Source organism: Moschus berezovskii, chromosome 4 (assembly GCF_049115385.1).
Source record: "Moschus berezovskii isolate FMDL1 chromosome 4, NW_MosBer_1.0, whole genome shotgun sequence".
Classification (NCBI taxonomy): Eukaryota; Metazoa; Chordata; class Mammalia; order Artiodactyla; family Moschidae; genus Moschus; species Moschus berezovskii.
Genome location: NC_142463.1, coordinates 87,881,215 through 87,907,182, shown reverse-complemented (window position 1 = coordinate 87,907,182; position 25,968 = coordinate 87,881,215). Strand labels below are relative to the sequence as shown.

Below are 25,968 nucleotides of genomic sequence, written 5' to 3'. Positions count from 1 at the left end.
TCTGAGCCAATGCAGGAGATGCAAGTTTGATCCCTGGGTCTGGAAGATCCCTTGGAGAAGGGAATAGCTACCCACTCCAGTGTTCTTGACTAGAGAATTCCACGGACAGAGGAACCTGGTAGGCTACAATCCACAGGGTCACAAAGAGAAAGTCAGAAAGAGTTGTGAGCACACATACTCACTCCAGTGGTGAGGACTCTGCCAGTGGCATGGGGACAATTTTAATCCCTGTTGGGGAGCTAAGATCCCACAAGCTGTGGGGTGCAGCAAAAAAAAAAAACACACACACACACACACACACAAAACACAAACAAAAACCCCACCCGAACTCCCCTGATAAAGGTTTTCTATATCACTGTGAATAGTGTCTTTCTGTTGGCACTGGATTTCTTTTTGGATGAGGATCTTTCTACCCTTTCCATGATCCCTCCTGAATAAGTAGGAGGAAAGCTATAGTGGAGTTGCATGGACAGAGGGTATCACTGCTCAAAGTTAACACCAGGCTCCAATCTCCTCACTGGTCAAGGTGATAGGGGCTACTACCTGACATTTCACTCTGAGCATGCCAGAGATCAGTAAGACCAGAAGTTACTACCATGACTGGTCTCTGCCCTTAATGGAATTTTAAGAGGAAATTTTAAAATTATAAAAAATGGAAGTAGTAGTAATCACTAGTAATGGTGGTTACCAGTCCACCATGGACTGAACTGGAGTTCTCAGTTGCTTGCTCAGGGACTTCTCTTCTAACGGATTCATTCTGAAGAAGAAATAGGAATATCTTCAACAGAATACCAGTGAACAGTCTTACATGTCTGCAGATAATCAGAATTTGAAGGAACCCTGGTAAGTACCACTACACAGTGGCTTCAGATGTCCTAAAATAGTTCTGTTTCTTGAAGTTATGGAATAATAGGAACCAGACAACCGGATAGAATATATGAAACAACAGTTTTCACACACTGGACAACAGGCAGCATGACACTGGTCCTGAGATAAGGGAAAGAAAGCAAGCAAGCCAGACAAACTGCCCCAGCATGCTGCCTGAAGCCATTTCCTTTTGGATCCTCCAAGCCTACAGTGCAAGGAGGGAGAACCCAATACAGTGAGGTGGTCTCTTAGAGTGAAGGAATCATGTCAGAGCTCAGGGATGCCACAGGCTAGAATTTGTAAGTCCAGGGTATCAGAAGAAGTGGAGAAAAATAATGGTTGGAGTACTTCCAATTTTGAAGAAAACTGTAAACCCACAGATTCAAGAGGCTCAATGAACCCTAAGCAGAATACATGCAAAGAAAAACACACCAAGGCACGTCACAACCAAATGCTAAAAACCAGTGATAAAGAGAAAAATGTAAAAAGCAGTTAGAGATGAGAGATAAATCACAGAGGAATGAAAACAGACTACTTGACAGAAATTAAATGTCCAAAGGCAAGCAAGGAGGTGCATGCAGGATTCTGTAAGCAGCTCTGAGCCAGCCAGGCTGTATATGCTAGACTTATACAGGATTACTGCAGATAGTCCTCCCCAAGTCTCTATCACTTGTTGCTCTGTTCTCTTCAATCTCATAGGTTCCCTGTTGGAACTTTGGTTCACTTGTGCTTCTTCTGTGCCCTAGGTAAATGATCCTGGTTTTATCCTGTGCTACTAGTTTATCTTACATAATATATCTAAAACTAACACATTAGCTTCTCTGATGAATACCCACTATTTATGGACAGACCTATGTGTGCAAGTACCTGCTGGACAGTTCAAATAGATTAATTGCCATAGTAACTGTGAAAGACAGACCTTTAATTAGTAGGAGACGACAGAGGATGAGATGGTTGGATGGCATCATCAACTCAATGGACATGAGTTTGAGCAACCTCCGGGAATTGGTGATGGACAGGGAAGCCTGACGTGGGGGTCACAAGAGTCGGACACGACTGAGCAACTGAACTGAACTGATTGAGCACTAAAGTGCTTACTGCATGCCAGATTTTGTCCTAAGCATTACCGTGTCTTGTATCATTTAAACAGTGTAACTCTTATGAAGTGGGTTGTATTATCATCACTATTTTAGATGTGAGGACACTGAGGCAGAGAGAAGTGAAGTAACTTACCAAAAACACACAGCTCATAAATGGTGGAGCTTGGGACTAAACCCAACCCAGGCAGCCCATGTGTGTTGGGCTGTGTGTGTTATTCTTCCAGGGATGCAGCTGACTGCATGGTAGCGAGTGAGAGATGCAATATGTCAAGATCACTAAGGCTAAGCTGGGAGATCATGGCTAAGCCAGGACAGTGGCGCTAGTGGTGAAGAATTTGCCTGCCAATGCAGGAGACATAAGAGATGCGGGTTCGATCTCTGGGTCGGGAAGATTCCCTGTAGTAGGAAGTGGCAACTACTCCAGCATTCTTGCCTGGAGAATCCCCATGGACAGAGGAGCCTGGCGGGCTATAGTCCATGGGGCTGCAAAGAGTCAGACACGACTGAAGTGACTGAGCACGCACAGGAACAGAACCCAATTCTGACTCTGGCCCATTCTACTTTCACCGTAACACACTGTCCTTGATGTTCTTCAGCATGTAATATGAATCTACTTCAACCCCAATGGTCCCTTTAGGCTTTCATGTACTGGGTGATAATACTCTAGCATTCTCTTTATATTTGGTTTTAAAGAATTAAAAGAATTCTTTAAAGAATTAAAACCTAAATTCTTTCTCAACTAGAAATTATCTTTCTTTTCTCTGCGTAACAACACAAATAGCTAGCATATATTGAGAGCTTTCTATGAGCCAGGTATTGTGTTAAACAACTTTACATCAATGATCTAACCCTCACAAAAAGCCTGTGAGTTAGGTAACTTATTTATCATCCCCATTTTACAGGTGAGGAAACTGAGGTTTACAGGGAGATTATTAACACTGTAAATTCAATAGTGGCCCCTGGGCAGCCTAATGAGACAGCCCATGCTTCTGAGTATTTATTATTCTGGGTCCTTTTGGTTGCAACTGTGTCTTTTGCTGTTCCTCCTAAATAATACAGTGAAGACTTGGTGAGTATGCTGCTGCTGCTGCTGCTGCTAAGTCTCTTCAGTCGTGTCCAACTCTGTGCGACCCCATAGACGGCAGCCCACCAGGCTCCGCCATCCCTGGGATTCTCCAGGCAAGAATACTGGAGTGGGTTGCCATTTCCTTCTCCAATGCATGAAAGTGAAAAGTAAAAGTGAAGTCGCTCAGTCGTGTCCGACTCTTAGCGACCCCATGGACTGCAGCCTACCAGGCTCCTCCATCCCCGGGATTTTCCAGGCATGAGTACTGGAGTGTGGTGCCACTGTCTTCTCCGTAGTGAGTATAATCTAAAATAATAATAGCTAGGGCTGCTGCTGCTGCTAAGTCACTTCAGTCGTGTCCGACTCTGTGTGACCCCATAGACGGAAGCCCACCAGGCTCCCCCATCCCTGGGATTCTCCAGGCAAGAACACTGGAGTGGATTGCCATTTCCTTCTCCAATGTGTGAAAGTGAAAAGTGAAAATGAAGTCACTCAGTCGTGTCCGACCCTTAGCAACCCGACAGACTGTAGCCTACCAGGCTACTCCATCCATGGGATTTTCTAGGCAAGAGTACTGGAGTAGCTTGCCATTGCCTTCTCCGAGCTAGGGCTTAGTGAGTATAATTATTCCATTTATATTTTAAAACAACTCCATGAAGTAGGCATATGATCTCATTTTTCAAGAGTTAAGTTCAACTGAAGTTAAATGGTTTACTACGCAAGTGGTCAGTTAGGATGTGAACTTGTCTCTTTAAATCAGAAATACATTTTTCTCTACCATATATATCACTGTCCTTATAAATTTTACTCTTCTACCTGTTCCCTACTACTAGACTCTGCTTGCTCTAATCTACTCTCAAATTCAGGGCCAGTTACTTTTCTAAAATGCGAATCTGCCAGTTCTCTGTTGAAGAAGGACCAGTGGCTCCCCAGTGTATACAAGAAGGTTAAACATTCTGTTATGGCAACAGAGGCCCTTTATAACCTGTCTTCAAGACACTTCCCAGCCTCATGTCTCACAACTCCATTTCACATGCCCCACCTCCTCAGAAAAACCTATTCACTGGCAATTCTTTACACAGGTTATATTAATCATGAGCCAGTAAAGTAAAATGATTAAGTACAATGAATGGGCTTTACACTCAAAAGAGACATGGGTGTGAGTCCTGGTTTTACCACTTACTAGCTTTAAAGCTTTCTTTGGGTAATTTACCTTAACCTCTTTTTATCTTTTTTCCCCTCTTTTAAAAAACTAATAATGGTATTTTTTTTAGCATTGAAAGAGATAAGACTTGAATGAAATATATGTATGGTGCTCAGCACATAACTAATAAATGCTCAGTAAGTACCACCTATAATTATATTTACTATTATATAGTTATATATTATAATTATTATGCCTGTAAGTTCCTTCTATTTGTTCCTACCACCAGGAATATTTGTCTTCCACATACTCCCTGGTAACTGCTCACTTATTTTATTCTCACAATGCTCTACCAGTTCTCTACTAATACATTCTAAAAACACATCTAAGGAAACCAACAAATAAACTTACAAAATACAAACTGTATTTTATACATACTCAAGGAAACACACTCAGGATATGGAAAACTAAGCTACAATAAGAGCTGTAATTTTTCTCATGGAACTACTAATACTTTGCTTTCTAGACTCAATTTGATACAAACTTTGTAACTTTCATCTTCCACTCATGAGCATTTAAAAGAAAAAGTCACTCTACTTTTTAGTAAGATATTGTTTGGTCTACATACCTGTTTGGAAGATGACGACTACCAAAGGTTGTTCTTCCTCCAGGACCCACAAATAACCTCAGTCCTTCTTCTGCAAGACAGTGATGATGTTTGTTATACATACAATTATTAGATTACTGTCAAATAATATTCATATTACAATAAATTAACATTTTATATTTCAGTTTTGTTAAAGAAATAAAAACTTAAACAGCTACACACACGATTTAAAACAGGCAGTTTAAAAGAAATTCTAATAGTTACTTCTCATTAACTTTCTGTAAGCTATTTTTCTTAAAGCTGAGTAAAGAAGATAGCTGTTCCTACAAATTTCCTCAAGTGGGGTTTAATTATTTCTCTTCACAACCAGTTACATAATGAAACTAAGTCCATTGTTAACTGCTCTCTATAGTCACACCAGCATGAATAATTATACTTTTCAAATCGGTGGCATGTAAATTTTCAGCTTCAGTGAAAATGCTAAGGAGGGAATGAGGGACTACCATCCAACCTCCCAAACTGCATCAGTGACCTGAGGTACTTATGCCCCATTATGACAAAGCAGATGAAGATATCTATTATAAAGCAGGCATTGATGCATAGTTAAAAAGTACAATAAAAGCTTTCTTAAAAATTGATATTTTTAAAGTTAATTCTTTCCCAAATTTAATGTCCCTTAGCAAATAAATTATAAAGTTGTTGTTTAGTCACAAAGTTTTGTCTGACTCTTTGCGAACCCCCATAGATTGTAGCCTGCCACGCTCCTCTGTCCATGGGATTTCCCAGGCAAGAACACTGGATTGGGTTGCCATTTTCCCCTCCAGAGGATCTTCCTGACCCAAGGAATGAGCTCGTGTCTTCTACTTGGCAGGTGGATTCTTTATCACTGAGCCACCCGGGAAGCCCAAGGTATATAGCTATCTTCAGATTTTTAATGGGTGTGAAGTTTATTTTACAAATATGCAACACTCAGTATCATGATGTACGGCCTATTCACTACTGACCACATGGATTATACAAACCTGGATCACATATATCTATATATGCATGCTAAGTCGCCTCAGTCATGTCTGACTCTTTGCGACCCTATGGGCCATAGGCCTGCCAGGCTCCTCTGTCCATGGGATTTTTCCAGGCAAGAATACTGGAGCAGACTGCCATGCCCTCCTCCAGGGGATCTTCCCAACCAACCCAGGAATCGAACCCACATCTCTTAACATCTCCTGCATTGGCAAGCAGGTTCTTTACCACTAGCGCCACCTGGGAAGTCCATATTTACATATACTTAATGGCTATCTACACACCTTCTGCACTAGAATCTAGGCTGAAGTCTTGACTCTGTAATATTTTCTCCACAATATCATCTGCATCCACTCTGGTATCATCAACTCGCTTCAGCTGAGATTCTACAGAATCTTGCTTCACTGGGCATCTTTGAAAATAATAAAAAAAAATTCCTCCCTTTATTATGTCATTAAAATGAAGTGTTTTTTTTCCCATTTAAAGTGAGCCCAAAATGATACCTGTTGAGTATTTCTAAAGCTGTATCTTCTTTATCTGCTATATCAAGACTTGGTTCAGCTGTCTTTTGCTCAACTTCATCACACGGCTCTAGAATACTTTCAATTCCTGTTGATGTACTTCCCACTGAGGTATTTCTCCTGTGGCAGAGCTCAGAGAAACTAGATGACCGGGAGTGGCAGGAGCTATACCCTGTCAGAGAAAATCACTCTGGTTGTTAACACTAGTATCAAATATACTGCAACCGAACATGCCTTCCCTGCACCGCTTTTAGCCTCTACCTGATACTTTTGATTGCTGGCTTGCATAGCTTGATGTTCTAGAATGTCCACAGGCACCAAGTTCGTCTGGAACAGAGGCACTCTTTGCTGAGAGATCTGCAATACGTCATAACATGATGTTATTTTTATTGTCAACAAGTCAATGGTCGATATGTATTCTAATCTATGGATTTTGTTGTTTAGTTGCTAAGTCATGTCCAACTCTTTTGTGACCCTATGGGCCATAGCCTGCCAGGCTCCTCGGTCCAGAGGATTCTCCAGGCAAGAATACTGGAGTGGGATTACCATTTCCTTCTCCACAGGATCTTCCTGATGCAGGGATCGAACCCAGGTCTCCTGCATTGCAGGTGGATTCTTTGCCACTGAGCCTCCAGGGAAGCCCAATCTATGGATTTCAGAAGCGGCTAAATTCATTATCAAGAGTGAAATTCCTTTAAATCAGTACAATGTAAATAACTGTGTTGCAAGAAATACTGTACAAAGAACTTAAATACCTCAGTTTACCAAAGTGCTATGGTACCTTTCATAAGATTTAATAGCATTCGATCTTAAATAAAACTATTTCAGTTTTTATATATTAGTATTTCTCTGATAAAAAGGAGTCAAATGACTCCTGGTGGTCCAGTGGCTGAGACCCTGTGCTCCTAATGCAGGGGGCCCAGGTTTGATCCTTGGTCAGGGAACTAGATCCCACATGCCACAACTAAGATCTGGCACAGTCAAATAAATAAATAATAAATATTTTTAAAAAAGGGAGTCAGATATATTCTTCTAAATTCTCACAGAATTGCTGGGTTTTTGTGTGGTGTTTGAGGAAATCATGCTTCCCAAATCTATCATGATGGGAGGCTAAAGAGTACTTTGTGACTTTTGCATTAGAGATGCTAGTGCTAAGCTATAATCTGTACAAATGTCTGTGGTTTAAAACAACACAGCATGTGATATACCACTGAGTATAAGGTTCTGAAGAAATTGATTATAGTATTCAGTTTCAAAGTAAATGTACAAAAAAAGCAGTGTCAAACCCACTTCTACTATTTCCCTAATAATGTGCATATTCCAGATGCCAACTGTGTATTTTCAAAACTAGTCTTCTTCTATAGAATGCAGAACTGTGGCCATTTTCATTAGGGTGAAATATTTGAAAACTAAAACTGTTTTTCACTTACAGGCAAAATAAAACCCAACTGAGTAACATGACAATTATAACAACAGTTCTATAAATGATATTGAACACAGATGGGCCAACAAATGCTGCCAAATAAGTAAGCTACTGGAGTGATCTGGACCTTCTGCAAAGGGTTTTTCATTTCTGGACAGACTGTAAGGTACAGATGCCAACCAGCATCCCTAGTCCTGCTTGACCGTGGTCCTAAGCCCCAGTACAGCAAATCCTGAATGAAAAGAATTGGTTCATATCAAGAATTATACACTTTATTTCTAGGGCTAGCTCAGATCTTAATTCATCCATTTACTGGTTTTCAAAATATGTTTATTCAATAAATATTTATTAAGCTTTTACCAGGTCAATGCCCAATACTGTACAAGATATAAGAGTACAAAATAAACAAAATATGTGCTTCATGTGGCAAGTACCAAAATACAATCACCAAAAAGAAGCCATCAAGAGCTCCAAAGGACAAACACATTGAACACTATGTGGTAATGGGGAAAAGACCTCTGTTGGAGATTAACTCCAGGTTTTTAACAATATATAGGAATTTCTTGGCTAGATTAGGTGGGAAAAAGCATGCCTTCTCTGTAGAAAGGCAAATAATTCCGTAAAGGTGGCATATACTCAACTATTATTGAAGGAAAGAGAGATGAGCAGATACCTGATAATGAAGGACTTATCTCTATGAGTTTAAGGAAGGAAATAATCCAGTGGCTTTAAGCAAGGGTGTGACTTGACTAGCTTGACATTTTGGGAAGATCACTTTGGCAGCAGGATGAATAGAAGGTGAAGGAGTGAAGATTTTCATAATAATTCAGCTGAGAGATGCTGAGCAGGCACAAATGACAGTACTTCATTACTAACTAGAAGTGTGTGCCAGGATAACTGCGACACAAAATGCAGGAGGAAGAGTTCGGAAGATGTGCTGGGCATGTGGAATTTAAGACACCTGAGGACACCCGTTCACTGGTCACAGATTTCTACTGTGTCCCTGGCCATTATGCTGCTGACCCAAAGATAAAGTAAGACCTGATCATGAGGAACTTTGAGGCTTGCTGCTGAGAAAAAAGTTAAACAGATGGGTTTCAGTCTAATGTGACATGAAGTGGATGTTTACAAAAAGCATTTGGAAACATGTGCCTGGAGTCAGGATGAAGTTCTGGAGGCAACACAAATTTGTAAATCAAACACACTAACTCATATTTACATGACAGTTAAATTGAAGGTACAGATGACATTGCCCAGGGTGGGGTGAATGGAGAGAACCAAATCCTGGTGAGCATCAGTATTTTAAGAGGAAGCAGGAAGAAGATAAAGAAGCCTCTGAGAAGTTAGAGAAGAGAAGCGGGAGCCAAGGGAAGAGCAAGTTTCCAGAAAGAATAAATGGCCAATTTATTCAAATGAGAACAGAAAAATTGCCCACAAGACTTGACAGTCATATCCTTGGAGACGTTGAGAGAGGGCAGAATGCAGAAGCCAGAATCCTGTGTGTTTAGGAATAAGTGGGCAGTACATTATTCGTAGAAATTTGGTTATGAAAAGTGTGAGAGAAAGAGGGTGGGCATGGAGGGAGGAGGAGAGTATGAGCCCAAGGAGGAACAGGCGATAGAGAATGATATAGGGCTGATGAGTGTGTGGTTTCCAATATGAGAAAGAATTCAGAATATTTAAATACTGAAGAGAAGGAGCTAATGGGAGAGTTAAAAGTCACAAAGAATTCACTGATCTCAAATCAGGAAATATCATAATCCTCATTACGTATAATAAACCTTATCTTTGCAATCTAAGGAGTGCTGAAAACATTAATTGTATCACTACACCTTTCTTCTTCTTCTTTCAAATAACAACCCTGGTCACATGGCATGGGATAAAAAAGGAAGTTCATGAGTGCTTTTCCCCCAGCCAATGTGACATTGCCCTTACCTGCTTTACACTTGGCAGGCAGCCTCTGACTATGAGTTTGTCTGGAGAAGTGATCCCAGCAGCAGCATCACCTGGGAACTTAGCCATGCTGTTTTCAGGCTCCAATCTGGATTTACTTAATCAAAAACTCTGGCTGCAGTGTCAGCAATCTATGGTTTAACAAGCCCACTAGGTGATTCTGATGTGCACTAATATTTGGGGACCACTGACAGAGGGCACATGATTCATGGAAGAGAAGCGCCACCTGAAAGGAGACTGGCAGGAGCTACCGGGAATGTGGACACTCCTGTAGTGTCCTACTGGATCTGTGGGCAGCAGAGGCACACAACGGTGGGGCCGGGAGGGTCACTGCAACATTGAGCTTTTAATTCATCAAAGCATGACGTTCCCTTTGGACAAAATGAAGCACTGGATTAAAGAAAAACTGCATGATTAAAACTCTGCTGATACTTATTGGCTCATTTCAAGTCACATATACTCACAGAATTACAAATCTGGGAGGGGCTCTGGGAATCTTTTAGGGTAGTACGATTACTTACAAACTAGAAAACGAGTAAGCGACACATCCATACCTGCTATCCCAAGATGAATTTTGAGAGTCTCTCCACCTTTTCTATCTTCTTCCAGAGATTCCGATTCACCAGCGACTGGTATACACATTGATGTAGAAGGAGGCCTGCAGACAAACGTTGCCAAGGATCAGAACTGGACGGATGGTGAATGTGAAAGTTTGAAATGTTAAGGGATGGATTATGTGGTCAGTGCACAGCCTCAGGAAAGGTGGCTGGTAATGTCGCCTCTTTGAGGATGAAAGTGACAAAAATCAACAAAATAATGCATGAGCATTCCTCAAAACCTGATTAAAATTCATGAGGGAAAGAAAGTTTTTTACACAACAAAAGCAGTGAGACCAGAAAGGACACTGCCTCCACAGAGACGGATGGGAAAAGAGAGGAGGTGTATTCCCAGCAGTGTGGTGCAGGGGCTCCAAACATCAGCTCGATTCTCAGGCCAGGCAGGGATGTGTCTGTGCCGTGGAGGTGGCAGCACAAGCCCCTCTGTAGCTGAGGCTGCAGGGGATACTTCACACCTCCGACGCTAAGATCTCTTGTTGGCTCCATCTACTTAAATATCTATGGTTTTATCTTCCATCTGCTTCTGTGTACACAGGCCATCTGCTTGAGGGAGAGTCAATAAAGAGCGTAGTTCTTTAGATTTGATTTTGGGGGCTGGATTCTTCGGGAGTAGCTGATGAATATAGTTTCATTCGTTCACTCAAGGCTCCTGTCTCCATATAGAAGCTGTGAAGCAGGGAGGGGCGAGACTGATTTCTAACAACAACTGCTTTTTTAAAGAAAACATTCTTAATTTTTTTGAGGTTGATATCTAGAGGAAAATCACATCTCTTTAGAGAGTATCCCTGGGTGACCTGAAATAAAATAGGAAGGTGGTTGAAGGGGGATCATGAAGCTGACCCATTAAGTGGCAACTTAAATACCTTACTGTGTTAGTTCACAGGAATCGTCACACTATTTAGGTCCTTGGCGATACAGACATTTAAGATTTGCATTCAGTTCACTTCAGTTGCTCAGTCATGTCCGACTCTCTGCGACCCCGTGAACTGTAGTACGCCAGGCTTCCCTGTCCATCACCAGCTCCAGAGATTGCTCAAACTCAGGTCCATCGAGTTGGTGATGCCATCCAACTATCTCATCCTCTGTCATCCCCTTCTCCTCCTGCCTTCAATCTTTCCCAGCTTCAGCATCTTTTGAAATGAGCCAGTTCTTCACAACAGGTGGCCAAAATATTGGAGCTTCAGCTTTAGCATCAGTCCTTCCAATGAATATTCAGGACTGATTTCCTTTAGGATGAACTGGTTGGCTCTCCTTGCAGTCCAAGGGACTCTTAAGAGTCTTCTCCAACACCACAGTTCAAAAGCATCAATTCTTTGGTGCTCAGCCTTCTTTCCGGTCCAACTCTCACATCTATACATGACTACTAGAAAAACCATAGATTTGACTAGATGGACCTTTGTTGGCAAAGTAATGTCTCTGCTTTTTAATATGCTGTCTAGGTTGATCATAGCTTTTCTTCCAAGGAACAAGTGTCCTTTAATTTAATGGCTGCAGTCACCATCTGCAGTGATTTTGGAGCCCAAGAAAATAAAGTCTCTCACTGTTTTCATTGTTTCCCCATCTATTTGCCATAAAGTGATGGGATGCCATGATCTTAAGTTTTCTGAATGCTGAGTTTTAAGCCAACTTTTTCACTCCCCTCTTTCACTTTTATCAAGAAGCTCTTTAGTTCTTCTTTGCTTTCTGGCATAAGGGTGGTGTCATCTGCATATCTGAGGTTATTGATATTTTTCCCAGTAATCTTGATTCCAGCTGTGATTCATCCAGCCCGGCATTTTGCATGATGTGCTCTGCATAGAAGTTAAATAAGCACGGTGACAATATACAACTCTGACGTACTCCTTTCCCGATTTGGAACCAGTCTGTTGTTCTGTGTCCAGTTATAACTGTTGCTTCTTGACCTGCATACAGAGTTCTCAGGAGGCAGGTAAGGTGGTCTGGTATTCCCATCTCTTTAAGAATTTTCCAGTTTGTTGTGATCCACACAGTCAAATGCTTTGGCATAGTCAATAAAGCATAAGTAGATGTTTTCTGGAACTCTCTTGCTTTTTTGATGATCCAATGGTTGTTGGTAATTTGATCGCTAGTTCCTCTGCCTTTTCAAATCCAGCTTGAACATCTGGAATTTTACGGTTCATGTACTATTGAAGCCTGGCTTGGAGAATTTTGAGCATTATTTTGCTAGCGTGTGAGATGAGTGCAGTTGTGTGGTAGTTTGAGCATTCTTTGGCATTGCCTTTCTTTGGGATTGGAATGAAAACTGACCTTTTCCAGTCCTGTAGCCACTGCTGAGTTTTCCAAATTTGCTGACATATTGAGTGCAGTACTTTCACAGCATCATCTTTTAGGATTTAAAATAGCTCAACTGAAATTCCATCACCTCCACTAGCTTTGTTCATAGTGATGCTTCCTGACGCCCACTTGACTTGCATTCCAGGCTGTCTGGCTCTAGTCCATTGATCACACCATTGCGGTTATCTGGGTCATGAAGATCTTTTTTTTGTATAGTTCTTCTGTGTAGTCTTGTCACCTCTTCTTAATATCTTCTGCTTCTGTTAGGTCCACACCATTTCTGTCCTTTATTGTGCCCATCTTTTCATGAAAGATTTGCATTAAACCTATTTAATTGATAGATTATTCCTATTCCAGGGTCTCCTAAATTCCACAACTGCATATTCTATTAGGATATCTACCTATTATCCTGCAATTTTTTGTCCAATTAAACTCATATTCTTTCCCCAAATCTGTTTTCTTCTTATATTTCCTTTCTCTATGAATGCCACCACGATCCAAAAGTCACCAAACTAGAATCTTAGGTTTTGCCTCTGTCTCCACAAAAAAACTATTAGAACTAATAAAGGCAAGAATATAAAATGGAGAAAAGACAGTCTCTTTAACAAGTGGTGCTGGGAAAACTGGTCAGCCACTTGTAAAAGAATGAAACTAGAACACTTCCTAACACCATACACCAAAATAAACTCAAAATGGATTAAAGATCTAAATGTAAGACCAGAAACTATAAAACTCCTAGAGGAGAACGTAGGCAAAACACTCTCCGACATAAATCACAGCAGGATCCTCCAAGACCCACCTCCCAGAATATTGGAAATAAAAGCAAAAATAAATAAATGGGACCTAATTAAAATCAAAAGCTTCTGCACAGCAAAGGAAACTCTAAGCAAGGTGAGAAGACAACCTTCAGAATGGGAGACAATAATAGCAAATGAAGCAACTGATAAAGGATTAATCTCCAAATTATACAAGCAGCTCCTGCAGCTTAATTCCAGAAAACTAAGTGACCCAATCAAAAAATGGGCCAAAGAACTAAACAGACATTTCTCCAAAGAAGACATAAAGATGGCTAATAAACACATGAAAAAATGCTCAACATCCCTCATCATCAGAGAAATGCAAATCAAAACCACAATGAGATACCATTTCACACCAGTCAGAATGGCTGCTATCCAAAAGTCTACATGCAATAAGTGCTGGAGAGGGTGTGGAGAGAAGGGAACCCTCTTACACTGTTGGTGGGAATGCAAACTAGTACAGCCACTATGGAGAACAGTGTGGAGATTCCTCAGAAAACTGGAAATAGAACTGCCATATGATCCAGCAATCGCACTCCTGGGCCTACACACCGAGGAAACCAGAATTGAAAGAGACACATGTACTCCAATGTTCATTGCAGCACTGTTTATAATAGCCAGGACATGGAAGCAACCTAGATGTCCATCTGCAGATGAATGGATAAGAAAGCTTTGGTACATATACACAATGGAGTATTTCTCAGCCATCAAAAAGAATGCATTTGAATCAGTTTTAATGAGGTGGATGAAATTGGAGCCAATTATACAGAGTGAAGTAAGCCAGAAAGAAGAACATCAATACCGTATATTAACGCATATATATGGAATTTAGAAAAATGGTAACCTGAACCCTGTATAAGAGACTGCAAAAGAGACATAGGCATTTAGAACAGTCTTTGGGACTCTGTGCGAGAGGGTGAAGGTGGAATGATTGGAGAGAATGGAATTGTAGCATGTATATTATCATAAGTGACCAGTCCAGGTTCGACGCATAAATTTTCCTCTGTTCATTTCTTTGCATTTGTGCTTTTTTAATAAAATTCTTTTTTAGATATAAAAAAAAAAAAAAGGAAAAAAGAATAATAGATGTGAATGAGAGTTGAACACAACAATGCTTTTGTAACTCACACTCTACTGGCTATGGAATGATTAAATGAGACCAAGTCTTGAGCCTCACATACGACTCGCATATGAAAAATGTCTTTTTTTTTCAAAGACTATTTTGGGATAAAGTAAGCCAGCTACCTGTGGTATACCAACTCAAGCAAGAAGGACCACTATGAAGGAAAAGGAATAAGAGATTTATGATAGTACTTAGTGAATTCTGGGAGCTGGTAATGGCATCTATGAAAAGCCATTTCCAGTGTTTAAGGAGATCCAGAGTCATAGAATGTAATTAGGGCACACATTTAAGATAAAAAGCTGGGCATAAAATGGGTGAAAGCAAAGGCAAATTGGAATCTGAAAGAGCAAACAGGAACCCACAAGACAAACTGGAAACTGCCCACAGCTGTCTCTCACTGCATCTAAAACTGACCACACAGGAATCTGTATATAAAGCTGGCATACTTGACCTCATAGCTTTGCACGTGCTTGGCCCAGGTCTCAGAGAAGCTGAGAATATCCAGTGAGGGTCAAAAAAGCTGCAGATCCAGCTGCTGCAGGACATCAACAAAATATAGCTGAAAAATCAGCTACAACATGTGCAAGTTGCAGTTATGTTTGAGGTCCTGCACTAACCTTCCAACCATTGCTGCTGCTTCACTTCCATCTTGCAAATCTTGCATTATTTTTTTTGTAGCTATGGTGATGGACAGGGAGGCCTGGTGTGCTATGATTCATGGGGTCGCAAAGAGTCGGACACGATTGAGCAACTGAACTGAACTGAACCCTAACTTGGAATCATATAGGAAAGAGAATTCTGGGAAATGTATTTTTCAGTAAGAGCATTTTTTTGCCCCTGTGGTAAATTACCGTGTCTTACTTTTATCACTGAATATTAAACCCTGCCATAAACATATAAGAAAAAAAAAAAAAGAACTAATAAATGAATTCAAAAAGGTAGCAGGATACAAGATTAATATACAGAACTCACTGTTTTATACTAAGAATGAAATATAAAAAACTAAAAAAAAATTGGATAAAAAATAAAGAAACAAACCTAGAAATAAACTTAACTGAGGAAGTGAAAGAACTATTCACTGAAAACTAAAACACTGATAAAGGAAACTGAAGATGATTCAAAGAAATGGAAAGATATACCATGCTCTTGGATTGGAAGAATATTGTTAAAATGGCCATACTACCCAAAGCAATCTACAGATTTAAAACAATCTGTATCAAATTACCCATAATATTTTCCATAGAACTAGAACAAATATTAATAACCTTTAAATTTATATGGAACCACAAAGAGTCAAAATTGCCAAAGCAATCCTGAGGAAAAAGAACAAAGGTAGAGGTATAACACTTCCAGACTTTAGATCATACTACAAAGCTACATTAATCAAAACAGTGTGGTACTGGCACAAAAACAGATATATAGGTTAATGAAAGAGAACAAAGAGCCCAGAAATAAACCCACACACCTACAGTCAATTAACCTATGACAAAGAAGGCAGGAATATATGATGGAGAAAAGACAGACCCTTCAACAAGTAGTCTTAGGAATGCTGGGGAGCTATATGTTAGTCAATGAAATTAGAACACTCCCTCACATCACATACAAAGATAAACTCAAAATGTTTTAAAGACCTAAATGTAAGACATGCTGTCATAAAACTCCTAGAAGAGAACATAGGTAAAACATTCTCTGACATAATAAGCACCCTGATGTTCATAGCGGCACTATTTATTTACATTAGCCAAGACATAGAAACAACACAAGTACCCATCAACAGATGACTGGCTAAAGAAGATATGGTACATAAATACAATGGAATATCACTCAACCAAAAAAAATGAAATACTGCCACTTGTAGCAACATGGATGAACTTGGAGAATATAACACTCAGTGAAGACAGACACAGAAAAACAAACATTATGATATCACTTATATGTGGAATCTAAAAAAATAAAACAATGAATCTATATACAAAACAGACTCAGAGACATAGAAAACAAATTTATGGTTATCAAAGAAGGGGAGGGATAAATTAGGAGTATGGGATTAACAGATATATATGATTATATACACAAAATAGGTAAGCAATAAGAATTTATTGTACGGCAAGTATCATAATAATCTGTGGGAAAAACTATATAATATGTAAAAGAAATACAACGAATGGAGTGTATAGCCACAGTCACTAATCATTGATGGTGACTCATGCTTTCCTATCTAAATTCTCATCTTTTTAAAGCCAGATCCTTTGTTTTGCCTTTCATAGGTGGCCAACTTGCAGTGTCTCCACCCCTTTACCTCTTAGACTTGCTTTCCAACCCTTCAAAACTCTCAGCCTGCAGCCTCTTCCCCTTCTCCCTCTCCATCAGTCTCCCTCTGGCTCTGCTCCTTCCTGTCCAGCCTGACTTCACAACCATAATATTTTGAGCTATTCCTTCAACTTGGCACCACTTGTTCTCCAGTCTCAAAAAATCTGAAGACCTCCAACTCTTGATAATTTCAGCCATCTGTATCAACTGCTCTAATACTGGGGCAACTAGGCATTATGGAGAAAATTCATCAACCACAGGGACTGACATTAAGGCAAATTTAGAATCTGAAATCTCAGTTTCCCTGGACAACTCAGTTGTGTTAAATACATAATCACTGAGTGCTGATCATTTGCCACATTTTTATTCTAAATTACCCCTTTTGTTCTGAAAATGTTTTTGTATCTCTTATCAAAAATTGTTTAATGTAGTTCAATTTCAGAATGAAAGGAATGGGATTATTTTGTGTGCTTAGTTGCTCAGTTGTGTCTGAATTTCAAGTAATGTAAGAGTGGGCTTCCCTGGTGGCTCAGTGGTAAAGAATCCACCTGCCAGTGCAGGTTTAATCCCTGGATATGGAAGATCCTGGAAAATTTCATAGACAGAGGAGCCTGGTAGGTTACAGTCCAAGGGGTTGCAGAAGAGTCAGACACGACTCAACAACCAACCAACAACAACAATGTTAAAAGTATGTGAAAAATGATCTCCTAAAATGACACTACTACCTGCTTGGTATTTCATAAATATTCTCTCCATGCCCTGTAACAATGCTATAAATTTATGCAAGCTGTTTTCTCTTCCTGAAATGTCTCTACCTATCTCTCCTGCTTCGTGGTTTTCCTATTCATCCTTTAAAACTTAGCTCAGTGTCATCCCCTCAGTGAAGACTTTTCCTGGCTTTCAAAGAAGAAGAGTTAAGGACTCTATCCTCGACGCCTCAATAATATCCTATGCTGTGCGTCTGTTGCCCATATAAATAGTGAATCCTTCAGAGCAAGGGGTTAGTCTTAACTGAGTTTGGTAAATGTTAGTGCATGGTAGGCAATCAATACACCTGTACTGAATCAGTGAATCCTGGGGCCATGGACAACTTAGTTCCTTAATCTCTGACATGTCCTGACATTACAGAGTTAATAATGTCAAATCATAGAGTTCTTTCAAGAAATAAATTGGGGGACTAATATTCATTAAATCATTTTGAGAAGTGGAAAACTTACTTCCTTCTAGAATATGAACGCTCTAAAGCCCTAAGCTATTCAGGAGGGTTACATCATCCCTAGATCTGCTTTACCACCAAATCACTAAATGCCAATACAGTACATAACTTCTCTCTCCAAGTATCCTTTTCATCAGCATTAGTGGTTGGCTTTCTTTTCAGAGTCAGCTTCATTCTTTAATGAAAGCTGGTGGATATTTGATGAGTTGTAGAGAACTATAACGGAGAAGGCAATGGCACCCCACTCCAGTACTCTTGCCTGGAAAATCCCAGGGATGGAGGAGCCTGGTAGGCTGCGGTCCATGGGATTGCTAAAAGTCGGACACGACTGAGCGACTTCACTTTCACTTTTCACTTTCATGCACTGGAGAAGGAAATAGCAACCCACTCCAGTGTTCTTGCCTGAAGAATCCCAGGGACGGGGGAGCCTGGTGGGCTGCTGTCTATGGGGTTGCACAGAGTTGGACACGACTGAAGTGACTTAGCAGCAGCAGCAGCAGCAGAGAACTATAAAATGGAGTTTAGGGCAAGTGGTTAGAGGTTGATTTACCAGCTGTCTTCTTCACATGTACTGGCTTTAGTATAAAATTTGTTTCTGAAAAACTGTTTGATCTAAGTTACAGATCTTCTGCTCATAAAATATAAAAACTAGAATTTAACTCAGAGTGCTAAGGATCTGTATACTCATTATTTCTCTAGTAGGTTTTTGAAAACTTATAAAAAATTCAAAGACAGACAAAAGCAGATAGAATAGCACAATGACCCTCTCCAAAATTATTTATATCTTTGTCCTGCAGACAAATAGTCAAGTTTCTCAACTGCTCTGTGTCTTAGGGCAAGTGGTTAGAGGTTGATTTACCTCGCTGATAAAAGTGAACTTGGATTATACACATTCTTTTAAAACTGGCTTCGTGAAGCTCTCTTAGCAACTTCAGGGGTAGTAAGGTACTACATCTTTTCCCCCTCAATAGGAAAATGGTATATAGGAGACTCATAATATATTTGTGCCAAGGATTTCTGTGGATAGGTATTCTGGGAAAAAAAGTCACCAGACAATTTCCAACACTTGTTTCAGCTCCGAAGTACTGTCATTTTACATATTTGAAATACACTGAAATACAACCTGGTAAAAATAATTCACTTTTCTCATCAGGAGTTCAAACATTTTTCTATTCAATCCATACTCAATATAAGAAGTACATGGATGACTCCTTTTTAATAAACAGTTGCACAATTTCAGATACTCAAAGGTAAAACATATATTAGGGGTTTGAGTCTTCTGAGAAATACTTTTATGTATATTAGGATTAGGTAAAGTTTGTTTATTCTAGTGAGTCATGAAAGTCTTTTTCTATAAACTCTGATTACCAGAATTACATTTGTGGAGACAATACAGAATATAAGATGATCTATTTTGGACCTCTTCAGTACTTGAGTTTCACAAATAGGTGAAATGGCAGAGAAAGGGCCAGAAAGGGAACAGCCATTAAAAAGCTCCTAAGAAAGAATAATGAATGCATTTTCTTCTACTAAATTTTGCTGCTCTTTTTCTCATTTCACTCTAAGTTGATTACATTAGGAAAAACATATTGTTACCTAAGAAACCAAAAATTATTTAGTCTCCAAAGAGCAGTAAATAAGGAAAGAAGCCAGGAAATTATCATTTGGGAGAAAACAGCATAGGAAGGCTAAATTATTGGAAAATGCATAATTTTAATCAAGAACTGATTTGTGTTGTTGTTGCTGTTCAGTCGCTCAGTCATGTCTGACTCTTTGCAACTCCATGGACTGTAGCCCGTCAGACTTCCCTGTCCTTCACCATCTCCTGGAGCTTGCTCAAACTCATGTGCAATGAATTGGTGATGCCATCCAACCATCTCATCCTCTGTCATCCCCTTCTCCTCCTGCCTTCAATCCTTCCCAGCATCAGAGTCTGCTAACAAGTCCTTCTAACAAGTCTGCTCTTTGCATCAGGTGGCCAATGTATTGGAGCTTCAGCTTCAGCACCAGTCCTTCCAATGAATATTCAGGATTGATTTCCATTAGGATTGGTTTGATCTCCTTGCAGTCCATGGGACTCTCAAGAATCTTCTCTAACACCACAGTTCAAAAGCATCAATTCTTTGGTGCTCAGCATTCTTTCTGGTTCAACTCTCACATCTGTACATGACTACTGGAAAAAGCATTGACCATACGAACCTTAGTTGGCAAAGTAATGTCATTGCTTTTAAACATGCTCTCTAGGTTTGTCATAGCTTTTCTTCTAAGGAGCGAGTGTCTTTTAATTTCATGGCTGCAGTCACCATCTGCAGTGATTTTGGAGCCCAAGAAAAGAAAGTCTGTCACTGGTTCCATTGTTTCCCCATCTATATACCATGAAGTGATGGGACTGGATGCCATGATCTTAGCTTTTTGAATGCTGAGTTTTAAGCCAGCTTTTTCACTCTCCTCTTTTACCTTCATCAGGGGTTCTTTAGTTCCTCTTTGCTTTCTGCCATAAGGGTGGTTCCATTTGCATATCTGAGATTATTGATATTTCCCCCAGCAATCTTGATTCCAGCTTGTGATTCATCCAGCCTGGCATTTTGCCTGATGCACTCTGTATATATTTTCATCTTTATAAAATATATATGGCATGGCATGGTGTGTGTATGCTCAGTTGTGTCTGGTTCTTTGCAAGCCCATGGACTGTAGCCTGCCAGGCTCCTCTGTCCATGGAAATTTCCAGGCAGGAAATACTGGAGTCGGTTGCCATTTCCTTCTCTAAGGGATCTTTCCAACCCTATATATATATATATTTTTTTCATCTTTAGATATACGTAGAGAACTATATGGATGTTACTATTAAAAACATGAAGTTGATGCATAGTGAAGTAATTGTTTACTCTTCTAAACATATTTTTCTCAGATATTTAAATGCTCTCTGGTTAACTTTCATTTTTAATTATAAAGTGTTTTTAAGAGTGCTAACAGGCATCCTACTGCCTTTTCCCATTCAGCTCACTCTCCTACTCCCTGAAAAGACTTTTACACGTGTTTTCCTCTTTCCTCAAACCCCACCTCCATGTTTCCCATCCTTGCTTTTCAATGATTACCTTGTTTCCTATATCATTAGGAAATCAGGAATAATTCGATAGTTACTTTTGTATGTTTCCACTTCTCATATATCAGCATCTGTAGCCATATTCTCTGCTTTCATCCCTCTTGATAATCCAAGGACACTATTCTAGTAATTGTCCCTTTTCTCTTCAGAACCATGTTTCTCCTTGTCTACTGGACTATTCATGTCAGGATACAAGTGTGCTGCGCTATCTCCCATCTTTAAAAAAGAAACCAAACAGAAACCTGCCATTAACTGCACACTCCTCTTATTTAGGACCCCATTTTTTTCTGTTCCTTTTTCTCAGCAAAAGTCCTCATAAGAATTGTTTATACTGTCTCCAGTGTTTCTCTTCCAAAACTTTCTTTAACCTCTCCAGTGTGGCTGTAGTCTAAACACACTCCACCAGTGCTTGCCAGAGTCACCAGTAGTGAGTTCTCAGCCCTCCTCTTCCTTGACCTACTTCAGTAGTGTGGGACACAGCCGATTACTCCCTCCTTTTTCCTACATGCTCGTCACTTGGTTTCAGGACAGTCCTCTCCATTGCCTCCTTCTTCCTGTCTGTCTGGTTGCTACTATGCTGGTGCTTCCCTACCTCCCCAGCCTCTAACAGGCAGGAGAGGCCCATACCTCAGTCTGTGGTCCTTTTCTTTATCTAAGCTCATTTCCTCTAGGTCATTTAATCGAAGCTCATGGCTTTAACTAGTATCTATCTACTGATGATATGATGATTTCTGAATTTATATCTCTAGTCTGGGCCTCCCTACTGGACCCTGTAGTGATAAAACCCAAATGCCTAATCAGAAAGCCTGGCTGGAGGTTAAATAGGGCTCTCACACTTAACACGTCCAACATCCCAGCTCCCACCCTGCTCCTCTTGTAGGCACTCTCATTTCAATAAATGTCCACCATTCTCCTAGTTACTCCGGCCCCAAGCCTTGAATTCTGAAACAGCCTCCTAACTCATGTACCTATTTCTACCCTTGGCGCCTTTGCTGGTCCCACAAATTGTCTATTCTCCACCTAGTAGCCAAGTCTGATGATTTCACTCCTGTTTTAAACGCTCCAGTAGCCTTTTATCTCACTCGGATTATGAGGGGCCCATGAGACCATTATTATAATGGCTGACAAGACCTTTATCATCTGGTCTCGTCTCCTGTCATCACATTCTTCATTCACTCTGTCCCAGACATCCCGGTCTCCTGCAAGCTACCTGAACCTGCCAAACACACCTCTGTCTCAAGGTCTCTGTCCTTGTTCCTGCTGTCTCAAATGCTCTTTCCCCAAATATCTGCATGGCGTGCTTCCCACCTCCCTCAGGTCTCTGCTCAAATATCACCCTAACCAGGAAGGTAATACATAAAACAGCAACACTTCTCCTCACCTTGGCCCTCCTACCCTGCTTTACGTTTCTTCAAAATATGCATTGCCATCTTTATATCATATATTTACTTGTTTGCTTATTGTCTGCTTTCCCTCTTAAAATATAAGCTCCAAGATGTCAGGGACTTGATCTATTTTTTTTTTTTCACTGCTGTGTGCCTAGTGTCTCGATTAGGGCCTAGCACACGGCACCTAATAGGTACTTACAATTCATAGAGGTCAAATTAAAAATTCTACTTTGTAATAATTTCACACAAAGCCTGAAGATGACAAAAAACCCATAGCTTAATTAATTTAGAAAGTGGAGAGTTTGTTTGGTAAGAAGTAAGAGTAACTTCTATGAGGCTCAGGTCAGTCTCCTAAAAGAGGAACTAACTATTCCTTCACTGGGATTAGTCTATGAACACTACAAAATATGAATGTGCAAATGTAAATAAACATACGACTATTATACTTTCAGACAAATAACTCATTTACTGAGCACCAACTTACGTTTTGAAACATGGGTCACCAGACATCAGTTGCATACTAATCCAAACCTAAACATGAGAAAAAGAAATACCGTAATTATAAAAATCTCAAGAGGAAAAGCCACATTCTGCTAATCTACGCACCTTCCACAGTACCTAATCCAGTATTTCCTGTTTTAGAAAGTATTAAATAAAATGATTACTGAATTGGGTTATATCCAATATTGAATTGCTGCTTTACAGACATGGGTTAAAAATAATTTTTAACAGTTAAAACTTTGTAACTGCAAAAATAAGAGTGGAAAAGGTAGAAATGAAAAGTACAGACTTCACGGAACTTCCCTAGATGTCCAGTGGCTAAGACTTCACCTTCCAGAGCAAGGAGTGAGGGTTCGATCCCTAGCTGGGGAGCTAGGATCCCACAGGCTTCGTGACCAAAAAACCAAAACATAAAACAGAAATGATACTGTATCAAATTCAATAAAGACTTTAAAAATGATCCATGTTAAAAAAAAATCTTAAAAAAAGGCAAGGGTTTCATCAGTAATAATCCTTTGTGCTGTTCAGGTCTATTTTATATGACTTTCCTCAAGATTCCTGTGTTGTTTAAGTGTCTAAAATGTTTTCCTCCAACACCTTTACAATATGATGCTTCTAGGGGTGCCTGTTGGTAGCTTGTTAAGAGAAGAATGCTCCTGGCCTTTGCTCTAGCTTTGCACCAGAATGAATGCATTAACTTACTTTAAAAAAAAATTTATTCATTCAAGCAGCAATTATTTTGTAAAGCTTGTACATTATGTGAGGCTTAGAACTATCTGATCTTCCTGACACTCCAAGCTATTCAATGCTTTTCACCAACAGTAAAGGCATCTCCTCTGGAGGATCTCTGTGCAAGTTTACTAAATGTTTAATGCAAGCCTCCACATGCCTATTAGCAGCATCTGAAATATGAAATGCACAGGGTCATCTATGAAGTTCCCCATTCTAAGAAGCTAAAGAATAAAAGGGCTCAATATTTGGAGAAATCTGGACTCCCGTATACTCTGCTGATGGGAATGTACAATGTTTCAGCCACTTGAAAAAGTGAGGGAGTTCTGCAAAAAGTTAAAAGCAGAGTTACCATGTGACTCAAGAATTCTGCTCCAAGCATATATACTCTTGAATGTATGCCCAAGAGAAAAGAAAACATATGCCCACACTAAAACTTGTATATGAACGCCCACAGCAGCGCTGTTCATAACAGCTAACAAAGTGAAGAACCATTAACCGATAAACAAAATATGGTATAGGCATACAATGGAGTATTATTTAGCCATAGAAAGGAGCACAGTACTGATACATACTACAGCATGGATGAACTTTGAAAAACATGATGTTAAGTTCAAAGAAGCCAGACACAAAATACTACCTTTTCTATAATCCTATTTATAGGAAATGTTCAGAATAGGCCAATCCAGAGAGAGAGTAGGTTAGTGGTTGCTGAGGGCTGTGGGGAAGGGCAGAGAGTTGGGGGAAAGTGGGAAGTGACTGCTATTGGGCACATACGAGGTTTCTTTCTTGGGGTAACGAAGATGTTTTAAAACTGATTATGGCAATAGTTGGACACACCTTTGAATATACTAAAAACCATTCAATTGTGTACTTTAACTGGGTGAAATGTATGGCAAGTGAATCATAGCTCAATAAAGCTAAAAAATTTAAAAGTATTCAAAGTCCCTGTCTACCTACCAGCTGGATCGGCTTCTCTTTCAAGGTACTAAGTGACTTAATGTTCTTGCCACTTTCTGGAAAGGAGGAGTTAGCATCCTGTTGAACATCCACCCTGTCCTGAAGCATACCATGAGGCTACTATTGCAAACACATTTTGGGAAACGTACCAGGCCAAGACCTTTTAGAAAAGGTCTCTAAAAACAGCCTCCTCCACCTCCCAGATTTTGCTGACATCATAGCAAGCCAACGCCACTTAGCAGCTGAAGTTTTTAGGAGGTCAGGGAGGCTGTGAGTAAGCACAGGAAGCTGGTCTGAAGACAGAAATTATAATGCAGAGAGCCAAGAACAGTCCCTAGAAAGGTCCTTCAGTTCCTGGGAGTTCAGGTCTGGTTGTAACTTCCCATCCTAGGGCTCTGTGAAATGTCCCCGCATTTGACCTAAAGCTCTTTTTTACAGGAACTAACCTAAGGGATTTCTATTTCATACAACTAAAGAGTGTTGGCAAAATCACATACAGTAACTCATTCAGACCTCAGGATCAGCCCCCCTGGGGAAACTATTGAAATTCCCCTTTTATAGAGGAGGAAACAGTGGGGCAGAGCTGAAGTGCTTACACAGGGCTCCAGAGATCTAAGAACAAACACAGAGCCCTGATGTCACAATCCACCCTCCTGCTGCATGGCTGTAATTATGTTCCTTAAGCTCCCTAAGTCTCTGGCTACTCAAACTCTGGCTGAAAGCTGAAAGAATGAAGGAATTAATACCTAAGTACTATTTGGAAATGGTGTTTTTTTTTTTTTTTGTTTGGTTGGACCAGAACTTAAAGCTTTGCTAATGCTTTTTGAAATGCTCTAGTTCCTGACTAGCTTTTAAGAATCATCCATACTGCTATCAAAAAGTCTACAAACAATAAATGCTGGAGAGGGTGTGGAGAAAAGGGAACCCTCTTACACTGTTGATGGGAATGCAAACTAGTACAGTCACTATGGAAAACAGTGTGGCGATTCCTTAAAAAACTGGAAATAGAACTGCCATATGATCCAGCAATCCCACTGCTGGGCATACACACTGAGGAAACCAGAATTGAAAGAGACACGTGTACCCCAATGTTCACTGCAGCACTGTTTATAATAGCCAGGACATGGAAGCAACCTAGATGTCCATCTGCGGACGAATGGATAAGAAAGCTGTGGTACATATACACAATGGAGTATTACTCAGTCATTAAAAAGAATGCATTTGAATCAGT

At 40.0% G+C, this 25,968-nt stretch overlaps 1 protein-coding gene across 2 annotated transcripts in view; it reads right to left on the bottom strand.

Moving 5' to 3' along the window:
• Positions 1–25,968, bottom strand: part of EEIG2 (EEIG family member 2) — an 87,641-nt gene that overhangs the window by 5,287 nt on the left and 56,386 nt on the right. For both annotated transcript variants that reach the window (XM_088835533.1, XM_055401737.2), the window contains 6 exons: positions 23,032–23,078; positions 10,256–10,359; positions 6,587–6,682; positions 6,308–6,497; positions 6,089–6,216; positions 4,806–4,875 (listed from right to left, as the gene is read on the bottom strand). In XM_088835533.1, coding sequence (XP_088691659.1) covers positions 4,806–4,875; positions 6,089–6,216; positions 6,308–6,497; positions 6,587–6,682; positions 10,256–10,359; positions 23,032–23,078 — 635 coding nt within the window. The remainder of the gene's footprint in view (positions 1–4,805; positions 4,876–6,088; positions 6,217–6,307; positions 6,498–6,586; positions 6,683–10,255; positions 10,360–23,031; positions 23,079–25,968) is intronic.